Source organism: Harpegnathos saltator, unplaced genomic scaffold (assembly GCF_003227715.2).
Source record: "Harpegnathos saltator strain DR-91 unplaced genomic scaffold, Hsal_v8.6 scaffold58, whole genome shotgun sequence".
Taxonomy (NCBI): domain Eukaryota; kingdom Metazoa; phylum Arthropoda; class Insecta; order Hymenoptera; family Formicidae; genus Harpegnathos; species Harpegnathos saltator.
The window spans coordinates 1,853,667-1,869,274 of record NW_020230404.1 but is presented as its reverse complement, the minus strand read 5'-3'; the positions used below and the strand labels follow the sequence as shown (position 1 = coordinate 1,869,274).

The 15,608-nt window shown below is 46.6% G+C and overlaps 1 protein-coding gene across 1 annotated transcript in view; it reads right to left on the bottom strand.

The window, feature by feature from the left end:
- Positions 1–15,608, bottom strand: part of Nlg3 (Neuroligin 3) — a 167,563-nt gene that overhangs the window by 25,023 nt on the left and 126,932 nt on the right. Inside the window, exon 2 of the mRNA XM_025303979.1 lies at positions 1,272–1,430. Coding sequence (XP_025159764.1) covers positions 1,272–1,430 — 159 coding nt within the window. The remainder of the gene's footprint in view (positions 1–1,271; positions 1,431–15,608) is intronic.

Genomic DNA, 15,608 nt, shown 5'->3' with positions numbered 1-15,608 from the left:
CTGGCTCGTTTCAAGCCTTAACCGCTGCGAGGTGGCGTTTCACACCATTAAGCGGCCAACTAACATATGTGATTTATCTGAGTTCCGAGCTGTTCGCGAAAGTTATATCTGCCTCGGCGATCGGGGTTAATTATCAAAGTATTTAACGCGGAAGAGACGGAAGGAAGGCGCGTAAGAATTAAGAAACGGGAGATCTCGGTAGGGGGAGCGGGCCGCTGAGAAATTCGAAAGCCGAAGACCCAGTGGCCTCGGTAGATATCCGGTCGTAACGGAATTTCGCCGGGAGAATTTAGGATTATCGGCGTTTGCTTCGCGTAGGGAGCGCGGGGCGATGTCGGGAGATAAAGAAAAGCAATGCTTTAGCGAGCAGCTGCGCGACGTGAAGGATCTCAAATTTTAATGAGGAACTTGAAAATTCAAGAAAATAGGAGATCGGTCGACGAATCTGAGGTAACAACGTTTCGGCCGCACAAAGGATGTAGAATCACTTCAAGGTTGAAGGGCAGGCGAGAGGGAGGGAGGGAGGGAGGGAGGCCCGAGACTTTAGGATACAGCAGACGGTGCTTGAAAAGTTGGAGGATCGAAGAGCTTCCGCTCGATTTCCCGGATCTAATCATATCGTGGAACTCGAAGAAAGCCAATTCGGAAATCTAAACCCTCCGAAATCCGAGGAGCCATGATACCACTGCGCGCGCGCGCGCAACGTGTAGAAATCCGACAGAGAGAGAGAGAGAGAGAGAGAGAGACAAGAGATTTGGAGCTCCCCCCCGGAGGAGCTGAGCGAAGGGCTGAACGAAGGGAGAACCGGAGAGAGTCGCCTTGAGAGAGAGCTTAGAATTCAAATTATTATTGATGTTATTTTCCGGATGTTACTCGAGTATCCGCGTCATTCGGATGTAATCCGGATATTTCTCAGATCACCCGAATGCCCAGGCAATCCCACACCAAAATGGCACCCCTGGAATACTCGGAGATACTCGAGCAGTACTGAAGACAGCTCGGTGCTCGATTAAAAGTTAATTAAGCGTCATAATTTAATTTTAATAATTTCCACAATAAACTTTGATAATTCTCCGTATTCGACTGCATGAATAGTACTTGAAACACTGACCAATGTTACTCTGGATATTTGACCGCTTAGAATTGGCACCCCGTATTCCTTTCGTATCTTATACTCGGCCACACGAGCGCGGTATTCGTAGACGCGGGTGGACGGGCGCGGGGGTGAAAGGCGAAGGGCAGTCCCGAATATATCGGACCGCGAGACTTACCGAGGATGCCGAGCCTGTAGTTGATGGTGACGACGACGACGCCACCATAGCTCGCCAGCACGCTGCCGTCGTAAGGATTTCCGCTGCTCCATTCGTAGCTCTCTCCGTGCACGAACACGATCACAGGGTACCTCTTGCTGCCGCCATCCCTCGCGCCGGCTGCAATCAATAAAATTATCCTGTGATCGATCGGTGCTCTCGACACCTGATACTTCACGCGTCGCGCACCCTTGAAGGGTCATTTTTCAGCCACCGAAGGGCCCTACAAAGTTTTGACGGTCCGTTAAAGGATTGCCAGATCTTGAGAACGTGCAGGCTCCGTTCAAGCGGAAACCAAAGATTTCCGGCTCACGGTCGCGCTTCGTGAGCTATTGTGTCTCGAAGAATTCGAAATTCGCGCATCAAGGCGCGCGCGCGTCGTGGCGCGCGCCATCTGAGATTTATGAAACTCGAAAATCGCCGTGGCGGCTCCTCTTGGGCTTTAAATCGAAATTTAAAGCGGCTGCCGTTAGATTTGCCGTAACTGATTTAAGGAAGGCGCCGCGCCAGCCCGACGGTTTTCGAGTTTTATAAAAGAATTTCGTTCGCACTATATATCGCTGGTTGCAGCGCTCGGAGCGCGAGAGGATAATAACGGCCATCCCAGGCGATAAAGAGAGAGAACATGTCTGAAAAATTCAAGAGTCTGGCTCTCGTCCTCGAGGCAAATATCAAAGTCACGCTGCGCTAGCGCGGCAAGGAGAACTCGAAATCCGCTCGTTCGGTATCGATGCGCGCGCGAGACCTCTGCGTGCAGAATTGTCGGGCGAAGTGTCGCTTATCACTTGTGATATAATTAAAACAAGCGGCGGCGGCGGCGGCGGCGGCGGCGGCGATGGCGAGCACGAAAGGGGTGCGTCAATCTGATTTGCCATGGTAATGCCGGAAGGGTGAACACGCGAGGGTGATCGCTGCGGCCGGCGCTGGCATTGGTCATAATTCAACAAATCACCCGTCGCCATCCTCGATAGCGATAGCGAGCCACATCGCGCGCCGTCCCGTTGCCTTCTGCACCCTTCAACCCCTTTCTCTGGCTTCGCGCAAAATGCAGCGACTGGCCGGTCACGACCGGTTTCGCAGTTGATTTCCGTGGAAAACTTTCTTCCTCCACGGTTGCTTTTTTCTTCCCTTTTCCCGGACTTGTCTTACTTGTTTAAAAAAGCGTTGACGCTTTCAGTCTTCTCTTGCTGCGGTTTTATGGGCAGCTGACTCGTCTCGCGACTTATAATTAGCATCGCGAGTTTATATTTTTATGAAAGTTTTATGTTTCTCCGAGTCAAGATATTAAGAGTTACAGGGAAATCGTTTCGAGAAGATATCGAGGACATGAAATTTCGACGAGAAATGTCCAAGTTCAGTTGGCCGATATCGCTCGAGGCACGCGGGGATTCTCTGATCACTTGCACTTTTGGCGATTAATTTGCCAATTGTGCTCAAGTGTCGACGTCATGTCACGAAAAATGAACGTTGTCAGTGCGATTAGGAACGTAAACGGCCGCTTGATTGGCTGGCCGCGTTAATTAAGAGGCCATGTGGGACGATGATGATTCGGCGGCCGAATCAATTAATGAACCGCAACTACGCCGGCTAATTATTATTTTCATTATCGTCCTTGTAGTTTCCTCACGCGCTTCCTAATTGGCGACGCCGCCGATTGCCCGAAATACACGTCCCATGGCACATGTTGTTCGTTAAGCCCGGTTTTATACAACCGGAAATTCGCGAAGGAATTCCGTCAATAATTCGGATATATCTCGATCGATAATACCTGCAGCCTCATGGTTATTGCCTGCTTTGTAATTATAGATTTATATATTTATATGTGACATATAATTATATATATATATATATATATACATATAATGTATATTTATAAACACAAGTGTACTATATTAACCCTTAAAGTTTACCACCAGTTTGGTTGAAATTACACCCATGCGAATTTCGTTTCGTTCTATTAAATGTTAAATTAACTCTGCTGCAAATAATAATTTCTCTACTTTCCATTTAATATATTTCATATAATAATATTTCATATAATAATATTCCTGTAATATTTCATGTAATAATGAAACATTTAATTGCGTTTGATTTTTTATTTCTAAAACAAAAAAATATATCGGGATGAAATTTCACCTATGACAGTGACGTTGACGTGATTTTCCTCGATAATAGCTTTTAAGGGTTTAACGTGGCTTTTATTAGAATAAAAATATTTCGTTTGCCAAAGAGATCCAATTTATATACAAGGCTATGAAAAATTATGACTCGTGTACACGTACGCATGTACGCACGCTCCCAGATTGTGAAGAATGCCTTCAGAAGTTGGAAAATCGATAATTCGAGACTGTAAGATTTCGGGTACGCGAACACGAGAGTTCCACACAATACATGAGAATATAGAAATCGGAACCTGCGGTAAGGAGATCAACGAAAGGACAGAGCGGAATTTATTTGCGCGCAAACTTCGATTTTGCCAAATCCGTGGATATTCGAAATTCCAGATATTGAGGGATTTCGCAATCGTAGCTTCGCATTTTGCGAAAAGAAAGAGCCGAAATCTCATTTCGCTCTTACAGCGGGAAATCAGAATTCTCCGCGACTTATCCTACTCCATCGCGGCTACGATACATTATTTTCCTGAATAAATTTACAAGCGCCCTGTCAATATTTGACGCGATCCGCAAACAATTTGCCGGAGCGCCTCTAACGGACTTTACATATTCATAAAGCGGTGCTCCGTAGTTTGATATCGCGGATGGTAAACGAGAAGTATCTGCGTTCCCGTTAGATCGCTTTATTTTACAAACTCGATATTGCATCCGCCTTCTTAGCAACGCTTCCTTTAATCCTTTCAGCCCTCCCCCGGGCTGGCAAATGCCGCCAGCGGTTGAACCAGATTGTGCATTTATCATGCATGAATCAAAACTTTATCCTTCGAAACACTTGAGATCGTCTGAACTTAATCCCGGCTTCCATCGCCGCGATATTGTCAGTATTGAAAATTGTGTAGAAGGAAGAATCTCCCGAAAGAGAATTTTTATTCAGTTCAAATGTGCGTTCTCATCTATCAAGAATATCTCGAAAGAGTGCCGGTTAAGTTAGACAAACGCTCGATTTCTGCAAACAAGCGATGATAATATTAAAATAAACGTCGCATCACTTTCTTTCTCGAGATATTTTGCGGCACTTTCTCGACCGTCGGAATTGGACGTGTGTTTTTCGTTGTATTGCGTCATGATAATGTATCATCCTGAATCCTAGAATTACAGAGGAGAGAGAGAGAGAGAGAGAGAGAGAGAGAAAAGGAGGAAGAGGAAAAGAAGTAAGGAGAGAACAAACGAAATGTAAATAGAAACGTAAAACTAGAAAGTCCGGTAAAGTTAATGCCGGGATTACCTGTACGATGACGCGCCGCAAGGTCGAATGCAACTGCAGCGTGGCACTTTATCGCCTCGTCCTGCGAGCTACGGTGACACAGCAGGCAGGATTACGGTATACAGATAAGGATGACGACGGTGCGGTTATCAAGCTTGCATTCATTGCCTGTATTCAACAGCGAAATCGCCACGGTAAAAGCTTGCGTGCCGTCCAGTTATGCAGTCTGTCGTTATACAACGCGTATACAGGATGTGTTCGTCTTACTAGGGATATCCTGACGAGATGAGACTGTGTTTTATGTGGACCACTCGGGACGATTAATGTTTGTCGCGACCATTAATCTTATCAGCTGCTTCCCGCGCTTCCTGGTCTTTTTGAATAATAATTATCAGTTTCGAAGGGAATGTCGAGATTTTATAGAATCGATAGAAAAAATTCAATAATTAAAGAATTCGAAACCGCCTGCTATTAATAAACAAGAGAAAAAACGAGAATCATGCCATTTAAATATCGGGAGTCGCCGAGGAGGCTGGCATGTTAAAATCGATAGAATTTAACAAGCACGCGAGCCTTAAAAAGCAGCAAGTGATGAGACCGAGGTCGTGAATGTGTAACAAATAGATGATGAAATAAAAAAAGCAGATACCAAAAACACACGACGGGAGAGGCGAGAAACTGAAGAGGGAATCACAATGATCGGATGTTTGAATAATTTTGCTCACTGTGTCAAAAGTCAGACGATTGAAAAACTGCGGGGTACCAGGAGCCAAATATCTGGGAATTTCTCCCGCGCATCCCAGGAATTCGACGATTCACAAATCCGAGCATCATAAATGCCGCTCTTGTATCGCACTTGTTCCAGCTACTCTCGAGGTCCTTCACGGCAAATTCTCCTCGATATCGGCTTAACCATCTCCTTGATTCCCTAGATATATCCTATCATTTTCCGAATCGACGCGCTCCGATCGAACATTTGTGACACAGAGAAGGAAACCGGATAACAACACGGAACGCACATTTCGCGAAAATTATGGCTATAGCAGGTCCTCTCGTATATTCTCCCACGCGCGCGTGGAATTCCAAAATGACGCCGAAAATTGTCCACCGCGTCCGAATAACTTATTTTGTGCTCTTTATCCCATAGAAAATGACGTTGTGTATTAAAAAAAGCACGGTTCAAAGATATCTTGCATATAGAATATAGAATATAAATTTTAAATATGCCTCACGGACGAGGATAGCCTTCATTAGGATGATTATGAGAAGCCGGAGATTATCTCAGTCTTTTGTGAGACGCTACGCTTTTTTTACAATAAGACTGGAGAGTGAAAGAGAGAGAGAGAGAGAGAGAGAGAGAGAGAGAGAGAGAGAGAGAGAGAGAGAGAGAGAGAGAGAGAGAGAGAGAGAAAGAGTAGGGATGAACGAGTATTACAAAGGAGCTAACATTACCCACCTTTATTGAGATTTCGATTTTTTTAAATAAAGCGAGGTTTTATAAAAAAAGACTGCAGCTTTTTATAAACCGTAACTGTAATTTACAGAACCTATAGCATGAAAGCGATAATATCTCGGACACATCTTCGTTTCTTTTATATATTCTCTCCTCCTCACCAAACTTCTCCCCTCTGTCTTCCTCCTCTCACTCCCTTTCTTTCTCTTTGTATAATTTCAAATTTACTTCGTTCCTATCCTTTCTCTCATTCCCTAGTGTACATCGTCACCCTCCGCTGCTACCGGTAAGGGCATCGTAAGACTTAAACAGGAATAATACCGCGCGCAATTCTGCTTAGCGCGTTAACTACGTGTTCAGTTGTAAGTCCGACGCGGGGGTTGGTCCTCTTATCTGGCGAACAATCTCAAACTGCTTTACGTATCCTTCTCAACCCTTGCCCCTCCCTCTGTTTCTCTTCTGCCTTCTGCTCGCGAATATAGGAGCGAGGAGTCTCTATTTTGCGGGATCTTTCTCAAAGGTAACTTGGAAGAGAAGATGATGAAGAAAAAGGAAGAAGGGGGGGGAGAGAGAGAGAGAGAGAGAAGAGGAGAGAGAGGGAGAAAGAGAGGGGAAGAGATAGGTCCTATTTAAGATTTCGTCCTCTTCGAATTTTCATCCGCCGAGTCATCCGGATTCCAGCCTGCGAACACTGATAAGAGGCGTGTAAATGAGCATAAATGAGTTCCGTAGTCGGCCGAAATTTCTGCGTCGTGAAATTTCGTTGGCCAGTCCGTAAAGAGTGTCCTGATGTTTTTTTTCCTCTTTTTCGTTCGTTTTATCGTTCGCCCCTTTGCTCACTCGGCTTTTACTTTGAACCCCTCTTGTAATCGGTCGCATTATACGCGTTCTCGTTCCAAACAGTTGACGGATAATTTCGGCTGAGCCGACTGAGGGAAGTTTCGCTATTACCTCGAAATAAGATTTTTCGAGCAACCGTCGAGATTTGTGTTTAAACAGTTCTGGGGAAGACCGGAATACTTCGAGGAAAAACGAGGCGACGATGAAAGGAGGAGAAAGAGAGTGAGAGAGTGAGAGGGCCGAGTGGGAGAAGCGGGAAGAAAGCGATGAAAGAAATCAGATTGTGTCCCTCGTTCTCCTTCTTCCCTCTCCCGCAACAATTTAAATATTTTCCCTCGTTCGCGTGTAAAAACAGGCGTTTTTTTCGCGTGGAATAAAATTTGCAAACTTATCGTTGAAACATGAGATACGCCGAATCAAACGTAAATATATCGTAAAAAATATCGAGTTTTCGTTTTTCGAAAAATTTCAGAGGAAATCCCTCGCCATTTGGTTCCAATCGAATCTTTTATTGCCGTAATATTGGATATCCCACGTTAAAAGAACTCGAAAGGCAAACAAAATTGTCGGTTTTGAAGAAAAAATTTTGCCGCCGCAAATCCAGCAGAAAATACAAACGCCAACGTGGGGTCGTCCTTTTTCGCGCAGTTTCAGGGAAACTTGACGTCATCAAAATGATGGCAAGGTAATATTTCCCAGCTCTCAGGCAGGGTCACGAGACGCGACAACAGTTGCCGGGGGGTACAATCGATAGTCGGAGACAACGCGATATGACGTGACGAGCTCCAGATCCGCCAGACCCGTAAATTTTCCAGGCAAATGTGGGGTAACGTTAGAATTGTGTGCGCGTGTGTCCGTTCCCTCGCCTTAAAAATAAATCCTCGATAATTTATTAGCGTTATCTCCTTTCGTGTCCATCCGCGTCTTATCACGCTCGCCACCGCCACTTTTTTTCATCGCGTCGAAATTTAAAATAAAAGATTATTCCTTGCGACGTTTGCGGTAACGAGACAGCTTATCGACTAGTTCTTATCGAGTCGTCCTTCGATGACGCCAATTTAAAAATAACGCCAAACTGATACGCGCGACGGCTTGTTGAAGCACTCGAAGCTGTTCCGCGCAAGAAACTTCTTTATTCGTGGGTCCGCGAGAGAGCTTTTGTTCCGTTAATCAGTATTAATGATATTTCGTTAATTAATAGTGGCGATATTAAAAAGTTATTTCAATCCTAATTAAAAGCTCCTTCATCGCATTCGAGCTACGAACGAGAGAGAGAGAGAGAGAGAGAGAGAGAGAGAGAGAGAGAGAGAGAGAGAGAGAGAGAGAGAGAGAGAGAGGGAGAGAGAGAGAGACAGAGAGAGAGAGAGAGAGAGAGAGAGAGAGAGAGAGAGAGAGAGAGAGAGAGAGAGAGAGAGAGAGAGAGAGAGAGAGGGAAAGAGAGAAAGGAGGGACTTTGTTGGAGTCTATCGTGAGATAATAATTGTGCTAGAATTAAATCGCCGCCGTAGCTTCGCGAAAGCGCGATATTTTACAATTGCGTAACAAGGTAGGAGAAAATGACGGTTCGTATAATTTCACGGTGAGAAAAGTTGATAGAGACCGTCGTTCCACGATAGGACGTAAGGTATCTCGGATAGAAGGCGAGAGAGAGAGAGAGAGAGAGAGAGAGAGAGAGAGAGAGAGAGAGAGAGAGAGGGAGGGAGAGAGAGAGAGAGAGAGAGAGAGAGAGAGAGAGAGAGAGAGAGAGAGAGAGAGAGAGAGAGAGCAGCAGAGAAAAAAAAACGAGAGAAAGATAGGAAGGACGGCGAGTCTGATGAAATTCGAAAATTTCATATTCCGCTTTGTACATCCGAGTTTTTTTCGCGCGACGATTTTTTAAATCCCCGTGTCTCGGCAGCGTCGGATTCTCGCCGGCGACAAATCTCGACCGGGAAACACCAACAAAGCGTCGCGATTTTGCTGACAGTGTCTGTCCGCGGCGATGGCACTTGATAGATGATAACAACCGGTTCGCCTCTCGCCTACCGGAAGCCATTCAGGGCGGGTACAGCTGGATGCTGGAGGACGGTAAACAGCCGTGACGTGCGTGGTTTTGGAGCGAACACGAAAAAACGAACGGGAAAAAAAATAATTAATGAGAGCGAAGCTATTGTCGTGTATCGCCCAGCCTGATGATGGATCGCGATGGGGTTATCGGCGCGAGTCCTCATCGCCCGTCCGCTTGACGATGACACATTTATAAAGCGGATTTTTCGCGTGTCAACACACACTGCGTGCGCTCGCTCGCGCCGTTAAAAAGATCATCCGCGGTCTCTTGAAAATATTGTTTATCTGGAAGTGAAGTATTATCAGTTATTAGTTGGAGTATTGTTCGTTTGTGCTCGAAATATACGTGACAGTCGGGCCGCGCGGGACTTTCACGTGGGGAATCGGAGATTCGAAGGTTAGCCATTTTCCGTATTCGGCTTTGCATCGGAGTGCAAAATAGATCCCGATCTGGAGCTTGATCCTGGAAACTTGGCCGAGTGGAAATACTGCGTCGATAAATTTCTCTCGTCTGGAATAATTAACGAGAAGAAATGAGGGCTAAAGCGGTGTGCTCGCTCGCGATGTAGCTTGCCTCGTACTTCGCTTTCCACTCGGCGTGTCGTTAATTTTGAACAAGTAGATGTTGAACAAGTACATGACGTCTAACTCGTAACACATCAGTCATACACTTGACTTCCTCCTCTCTACTTGTCTCCTACGAATCAGTCATCCTAAAATTTGCCCGTTAAGATACGTTGAATTTGGGAGATGGAATTAATTCATCGTCTTTTTGCATTGCACATCACATACATACGCGTTAATTGCACAATTTGCGCAATAGTTAAAAGATAGAAATTATGTTTGCAAACTTCAAAGCTTTCCGTTGTACTTTTTACTTTTCACACTTGTGACATAAAGCAATATATATTTCATACGGTATACTTAATTAATATCGCGTGAATTTTATTGCCAATAATATATTTTTATACTTTATATCATAGTTATATACTTTATATTATAGTTGGGTGAACAGTTTAATTGGTTACACCATAATGATTTAGATTTGTCGTTGCGTATGATCGGTGCAATACTGTTGTGGTACATTAATATTCCATTTTTTAGCACTTGTTATTCGGACAGAAAGAGGAGGCACTTTGTTCGGCCATGGCTGCGTGAGGAAGTGCCTAAAATATTACATGCGCTTTCGCCGTCATTTAAAAGAGGAGCATAACGAAGTAATGAGTACGCTCGGTGATCTCATTATAAAATATGCGGCTGAAGCAGATGTTAGATAAATTTCTAATTTACTTATATTAACTTTACTACGTCAGGCGTGACCCGTTTTAATGGATTAATGTAAAGCGACTATAGCGTCGTGTTCATCCGGCCGTTTTAGCAGCCGTGATAATCCAAGACGCCCATGGCAACTGCCAGATAAGGATAAAACTTTATGCTGGGGTCCGTCCCAAGATTTAAGTGCTCCGAGCAGGGCGGGCGTGGAAAACTTTTCAGACTTAAAGAAAACAAACATAACGGAGGTGGTCCTTCGTAAAAGTCCCTTCATAAAAATCGCTAAAACTGCGGGCCACAGCTGCATAATAGCGCGGCAAGAGTGTAACGCGTGTCGATAATATCGGATATTGCAGTATTTGGCCGCGCGTGAGGAGCGAATTAAGGCCGTCTTTGATTTCATATTCTCTCTGAAGTCGCGGATGAAGGTCCTGCCGCCTTCCTCGAATCCTCGCAGGACCTTTCCCCTCTCCTCTCCGCCTTCCACTATCATTTTCTATTGCTGCGCTGTCCTCGGATGAACCCAGTATCCCGGATGGTCCATACGTATAAAATTGATGGGAAAAAATTCCATCAGGGAGAAATATTTTACTGCTATTGCTTGAATTTCCGATCCGGCCTCAGAAAGATATGGTGACCATAAATTCCGCCGCGAATAAAAGGCCGCCCCCCTCCTCTCCCTCGCCCGCCCCCTGACCCGACACTGACGCGTCGATATCGGAAATTACATTTCCATAGACGATGAGTTTTTAGATCCTTAATTACCAATTAACTGTGCGGAATGTTTATTGAAATCTCGCGCGTCCGTTCATCTCGCGCTGGGCGGTTTTTATCGAAATTAATTTGGCTTACGCGTATAAACACGTAGAGAAAAACATTCTGGGATGTTAATAAATATGAAATACAAGTGCAAAGGGAAGTGTAAAATATTTTCTTGCAAAGGCGCACGGGCTATCTAGAAAGCTTTATCGATACTGTTATGAGAAAAAAATTTAATAAAAAGCACCGTATAAATGTGTAGAAAATATTATCGTATTACGATATAATACATATATATGAGGGAAATTTCTGTTTTATAATTTTTTTTTTTAATTGGGTAAACACACGACTCGCGAAATCTATAGAAACCAGTCGGCGCGTATTCACGTTGAACAAACGTCTCCGATACGTGCGAGACGAAAATAAACAAAGTTATTGAAATATCGGCGTAGTTTCGTGCTTATTTCTCAGTTTCATATATAGTTCCTTAATCGGATCGAACAATAAATCTTGGCTTATGTAAGCTTACATTTGAAATTTGAAGGCGGTCTCAGGAGAGGAACTTACACATTCTGTCACGAAATCTCGCTGCTGATACAACCCCCTGTGGTAATTAATTTCGCGAGCGCGCGGTAAGCGTCTTCTGTCACGTGATACGTTAATATGCCGGCTGTATTAGTCAAGTATGATATTTTGGTAACGCCGCATTCGTAACACCGCGAAAACCGCCAACCCACCCCGCTCTGACCTTATACCCCAGCCGGAGATGGTTGCCGGGGTTCGTGTCAAAGGCAGTGGCGTAGAATTTTGGATGGCGGAACGTCAATATTTAATGCCCTCCCTTCTCGCTATTCCGTGGATGCGAAGATCGGGGATTCGCCAAGTGTCAAAAGTGGAAGTAACCGGGGGGAGGGAAGGGAGCCGAGCAGAGCGAAGAATCTAAAGGGAAGCACTGGACGTCAAAAGTTGAAGACGTGCAAGATGTAAACGCGAGTATTGGGGCGGAGGCTGAAGTTTCGAGGATAAAAAGACTCGAGAACTTTCAGATTTGATACAAGGGTCCGCTCAGGATCCGGAAATTTGAGCAAAAAGCTCTTCCCGAGAGTCAAAGAACCGTGATCCTGAAGGTCTCAATATGGCAGCTCGAGGAGATGCAATCGTCGGGAAACTCGATGACGCTAGAAAATGCGGCAGACGTGATATCCAGAGGGCTCGATGTGCCACTCAAAATTCCCGTCTAGCTCAGCTTGAATCACGCCGGACTGACTGTACCTCGCGTCATTAGTACGCATATTAAATAAATCCGCGAGGGATTGGGATTGTTCCCAGCGCGGTCGCGGGTGCGCCAAGATTTTGCGTGTTTTGCGTAAATGCGGGGGTCCGGAGGCGCACAAAATGAGAGCGGATCCGCTCGAGGCGTGAGACGCCCTGCGGGAATTAGAGATAAAGATCTCGAGACTTCCCGGCAATGGAAGACGAGGCCCGGTACAACGATGATGATGGGTTCGCGTTTGCGCTTGGCAGGGCAGTAAATCACGATCCGGCGCGAAAAATCGCCCTAATTTATGGTCAAGTCAGCGACGGCTTTCCTCCTTTCGTGCATAAGGCCTTTCTTTCAGCCTGGGTAGGTCCGCAGTCGGCGGCAGGCGCCTCGATAAATCGATCAACGGCCCACGATAAAATTCTCAGGGCGTCTCTATAAATCTCCGGGTAGTCGATATTGCCGGAACATCGTAGCCACCCAAATGGATCGACTTACGTCGCCTACGTGCATATACAGCGTCTCCGGGAGCGGGAGGTGACTGTATGAAAAAGTTAAAACGTCTCTTCCAAAATCGTGGGCCGCGAAGAGATCAGGATACGCAAAGATACTTGCAAGTGCAGCACATGGAAATGTCCTTCGTCGATCTTAAGAGGCTTCGGGGGCAAGATGGATCTGCTAAGAGCAAAGTGCACGTATTTCCTACGTGCGTTATCTCGCGTCGGAGCAACCCTTTGAAAGCAACCTAGCGAAATTCATTGCGAGCGAATGGTGCGCGAAAAAGCGTATGAGAAATATATAGGAAAAGAGAGATCGTAGAGACGAGAGAGAGTTTTATGGCATATGTGACGTTTGTCGGAACGGTGCTTCTGTTTAGATTTCTTGCTTAGATGTCACTTCTCCACGTGTACCGTCTTACCCTCTTACAACACGTTCGAGAAATTCTCTCATTCTGGCCTCGTCAAAATTAAATTCCGGCAAAAAGATTACCGGGCGCTTCTCGTTTATTCCGGCAACAAGATCGCGGCGGAACGCATTATCCACCGACGTCGTTACTCTCCCTCCAGTTTTTATCGTTTCACTTCTATGCCATTCATCTCGACGATGGCTTCACTTCAGTGAGACCAGAGAGAGAGAGAGAGAGAGAGAGAGAGAGAGATAACAATCTGAAACGCACTCTTTCCCCTCGCAAATTACATCAAAATTTACTCCGCGCTTATCAACGTTAGGGACGTGATAACAAGGGACGAGGAAAGCAGAGAAGAGTTATCTGAAGGATTTTCGAGGGCTCGCCGTAAAAATTCCGATAAAACCGGGTTTGTGTTAAGCGGAAGAATGCCCCGGCTCGGTAGGAATGTAAATTAACGCTTTAAAGGCGGCTCCTTGACGCGAAACAATATTCCCGACACTCGAGAGAACGGCTGGGAGCCAGGGAGGGAGCCAGGGGCGGGGGAGGGGGAGCGAGGGGTTATTATGCGTTCCTGGCCCCGGCTCTTTGTCTTCCCCGCGGGAGATGGATTTTAACCGGGATCTCCGGATATAGGAAAAATACACATACCCCGAGCGCTGTTATCAGAAATGAATGCGCACCAGCGCGTCGGACACCTCGCGTTATCGCGCCTTAATATCCTACGCTATCTCGACCACGAGTTTCGTCGTCGTCGTCGTCGTCATCATCGTCGTCGCCGTCGCCGTCGCCGTCGCCGTCGCCGTCGCCGACGGTATTCTCTTGGCGAGTTTCCTCGGACGCAGAGGAGGAAGAGCGGCTTCGTCGCGACGTTGATCAATCATCCGTAATCTCGTTGCGTTTATACGGGTTTACACCGATTTCATTTCGCGATAATTATCGGATGCGGCAGCGTCGCCGCGGCGAAATAAGGTTTCAGCGGCGCTGATCCAAAGTTCGAATTGGATTCACGCTCCGCCGAGAATTGTCGGGGGATTTTTAAATTGACTAATTACGAGATCTCGTCGGAACTTCTGAGAATACGAGGAGAGCCGACGCTAAAAATGGGAGTACTCGGCGAGGCGAGGCGAGGCGAGGCGAGGCGAGGAAACGCGATACCGACGACGACGACGTCAACGAAACGAACGCTTCGGTATTCAAACAGAAGCGCTTTCAGCATGCGGCCGCTCCGAGGAAGCGAGCGAGACTGAGCAGAGAGAAAGAGTGAGAGGGGTACAGGGGGGAAGAGACGCATACAGAGCAAGGGAGCGTTAATGTACTTTATTTGGCGCTTAATGCGAGGATATAACTCGTAGATAACTTTTGCCTATAGTGGAGCAGGGTCAGACAGGGTATTTGGCAAGTAGAAGCAGACTGCGATGCGTGCGCCAGTGCATCATGGCGAGCTCGCGCGCCTCTCTCTTCCACTGCCGGGGTTATATTTATGTATCGTGGAGCAAGAGCACCGCAGCTCGGCCGGCCGTTCGTAGTAAAATGTATTGTTTTCGGATATTCTCCGCTTCATTCCCTTTTGTCTAGCATCCTGCGGCGGCTCGCTCGCCGTCGGCGAGGCCGCGGCCGGAGAACACACGAATATGACCGAAAACGCTCGGCGAAACTCCGCCGCCGTTGCCCTGCTCCTGCGGAGCAAGGAGCGCGCGTGCCCGAATAATCCTGGAATTTACGCGTGGTAATATGCGAAGTCTCGGATTGTAAGCCCACCCTCTCTTCCCGCGTTTCTGTTCTGCCCTTCTAGGGCCATTCGGGGAATGCCCGGCGTGTAAAGAGAGAAGGAATGAAAAAGGAGGGAGAAGGAAGAATAAAAATCATGTATTTCGAGTCTGATGAGAAATCGAAGAGACGTGGCGCACAGTGAAAAAAATTCCCACGGAGAGGACGGGGAGGGAGGGGACGGTGTAGTGGAAGGACGAGGTTTCGCGAGGATGTGGAAAAGAACGAAGGAAGATCGGCGAGAGGATCCGTATCCTTGAGCGTGGAATAAGGATCCCACGGCTGCAGGAGACCCGGGATTCGGGAAATCGCGGATAACGTTTGGACGCGCAGATTCGGAATACGAAATTTTCCGGATTTAGTTCTCACACGCGCGCGGAGATGACGAACATAGCGAAGAGGAGAGCTAAAGGACCGGAGGATATGAAAATTACATCCGAGCTGCGTTCGAACGCACACAACCTCTCGCCGAGCACCCGACCCGAGCCGTCCCGATGCACATCGCGGCCGTAAGAGCGCGCGGATAAGGCCGGGTAAGGGAGGAGGGTTTCGGCTTTTGGAAAAAAACATTCGAGAGAACTCCAAACCCTCGAATTCGAGCGCGCACTCCGC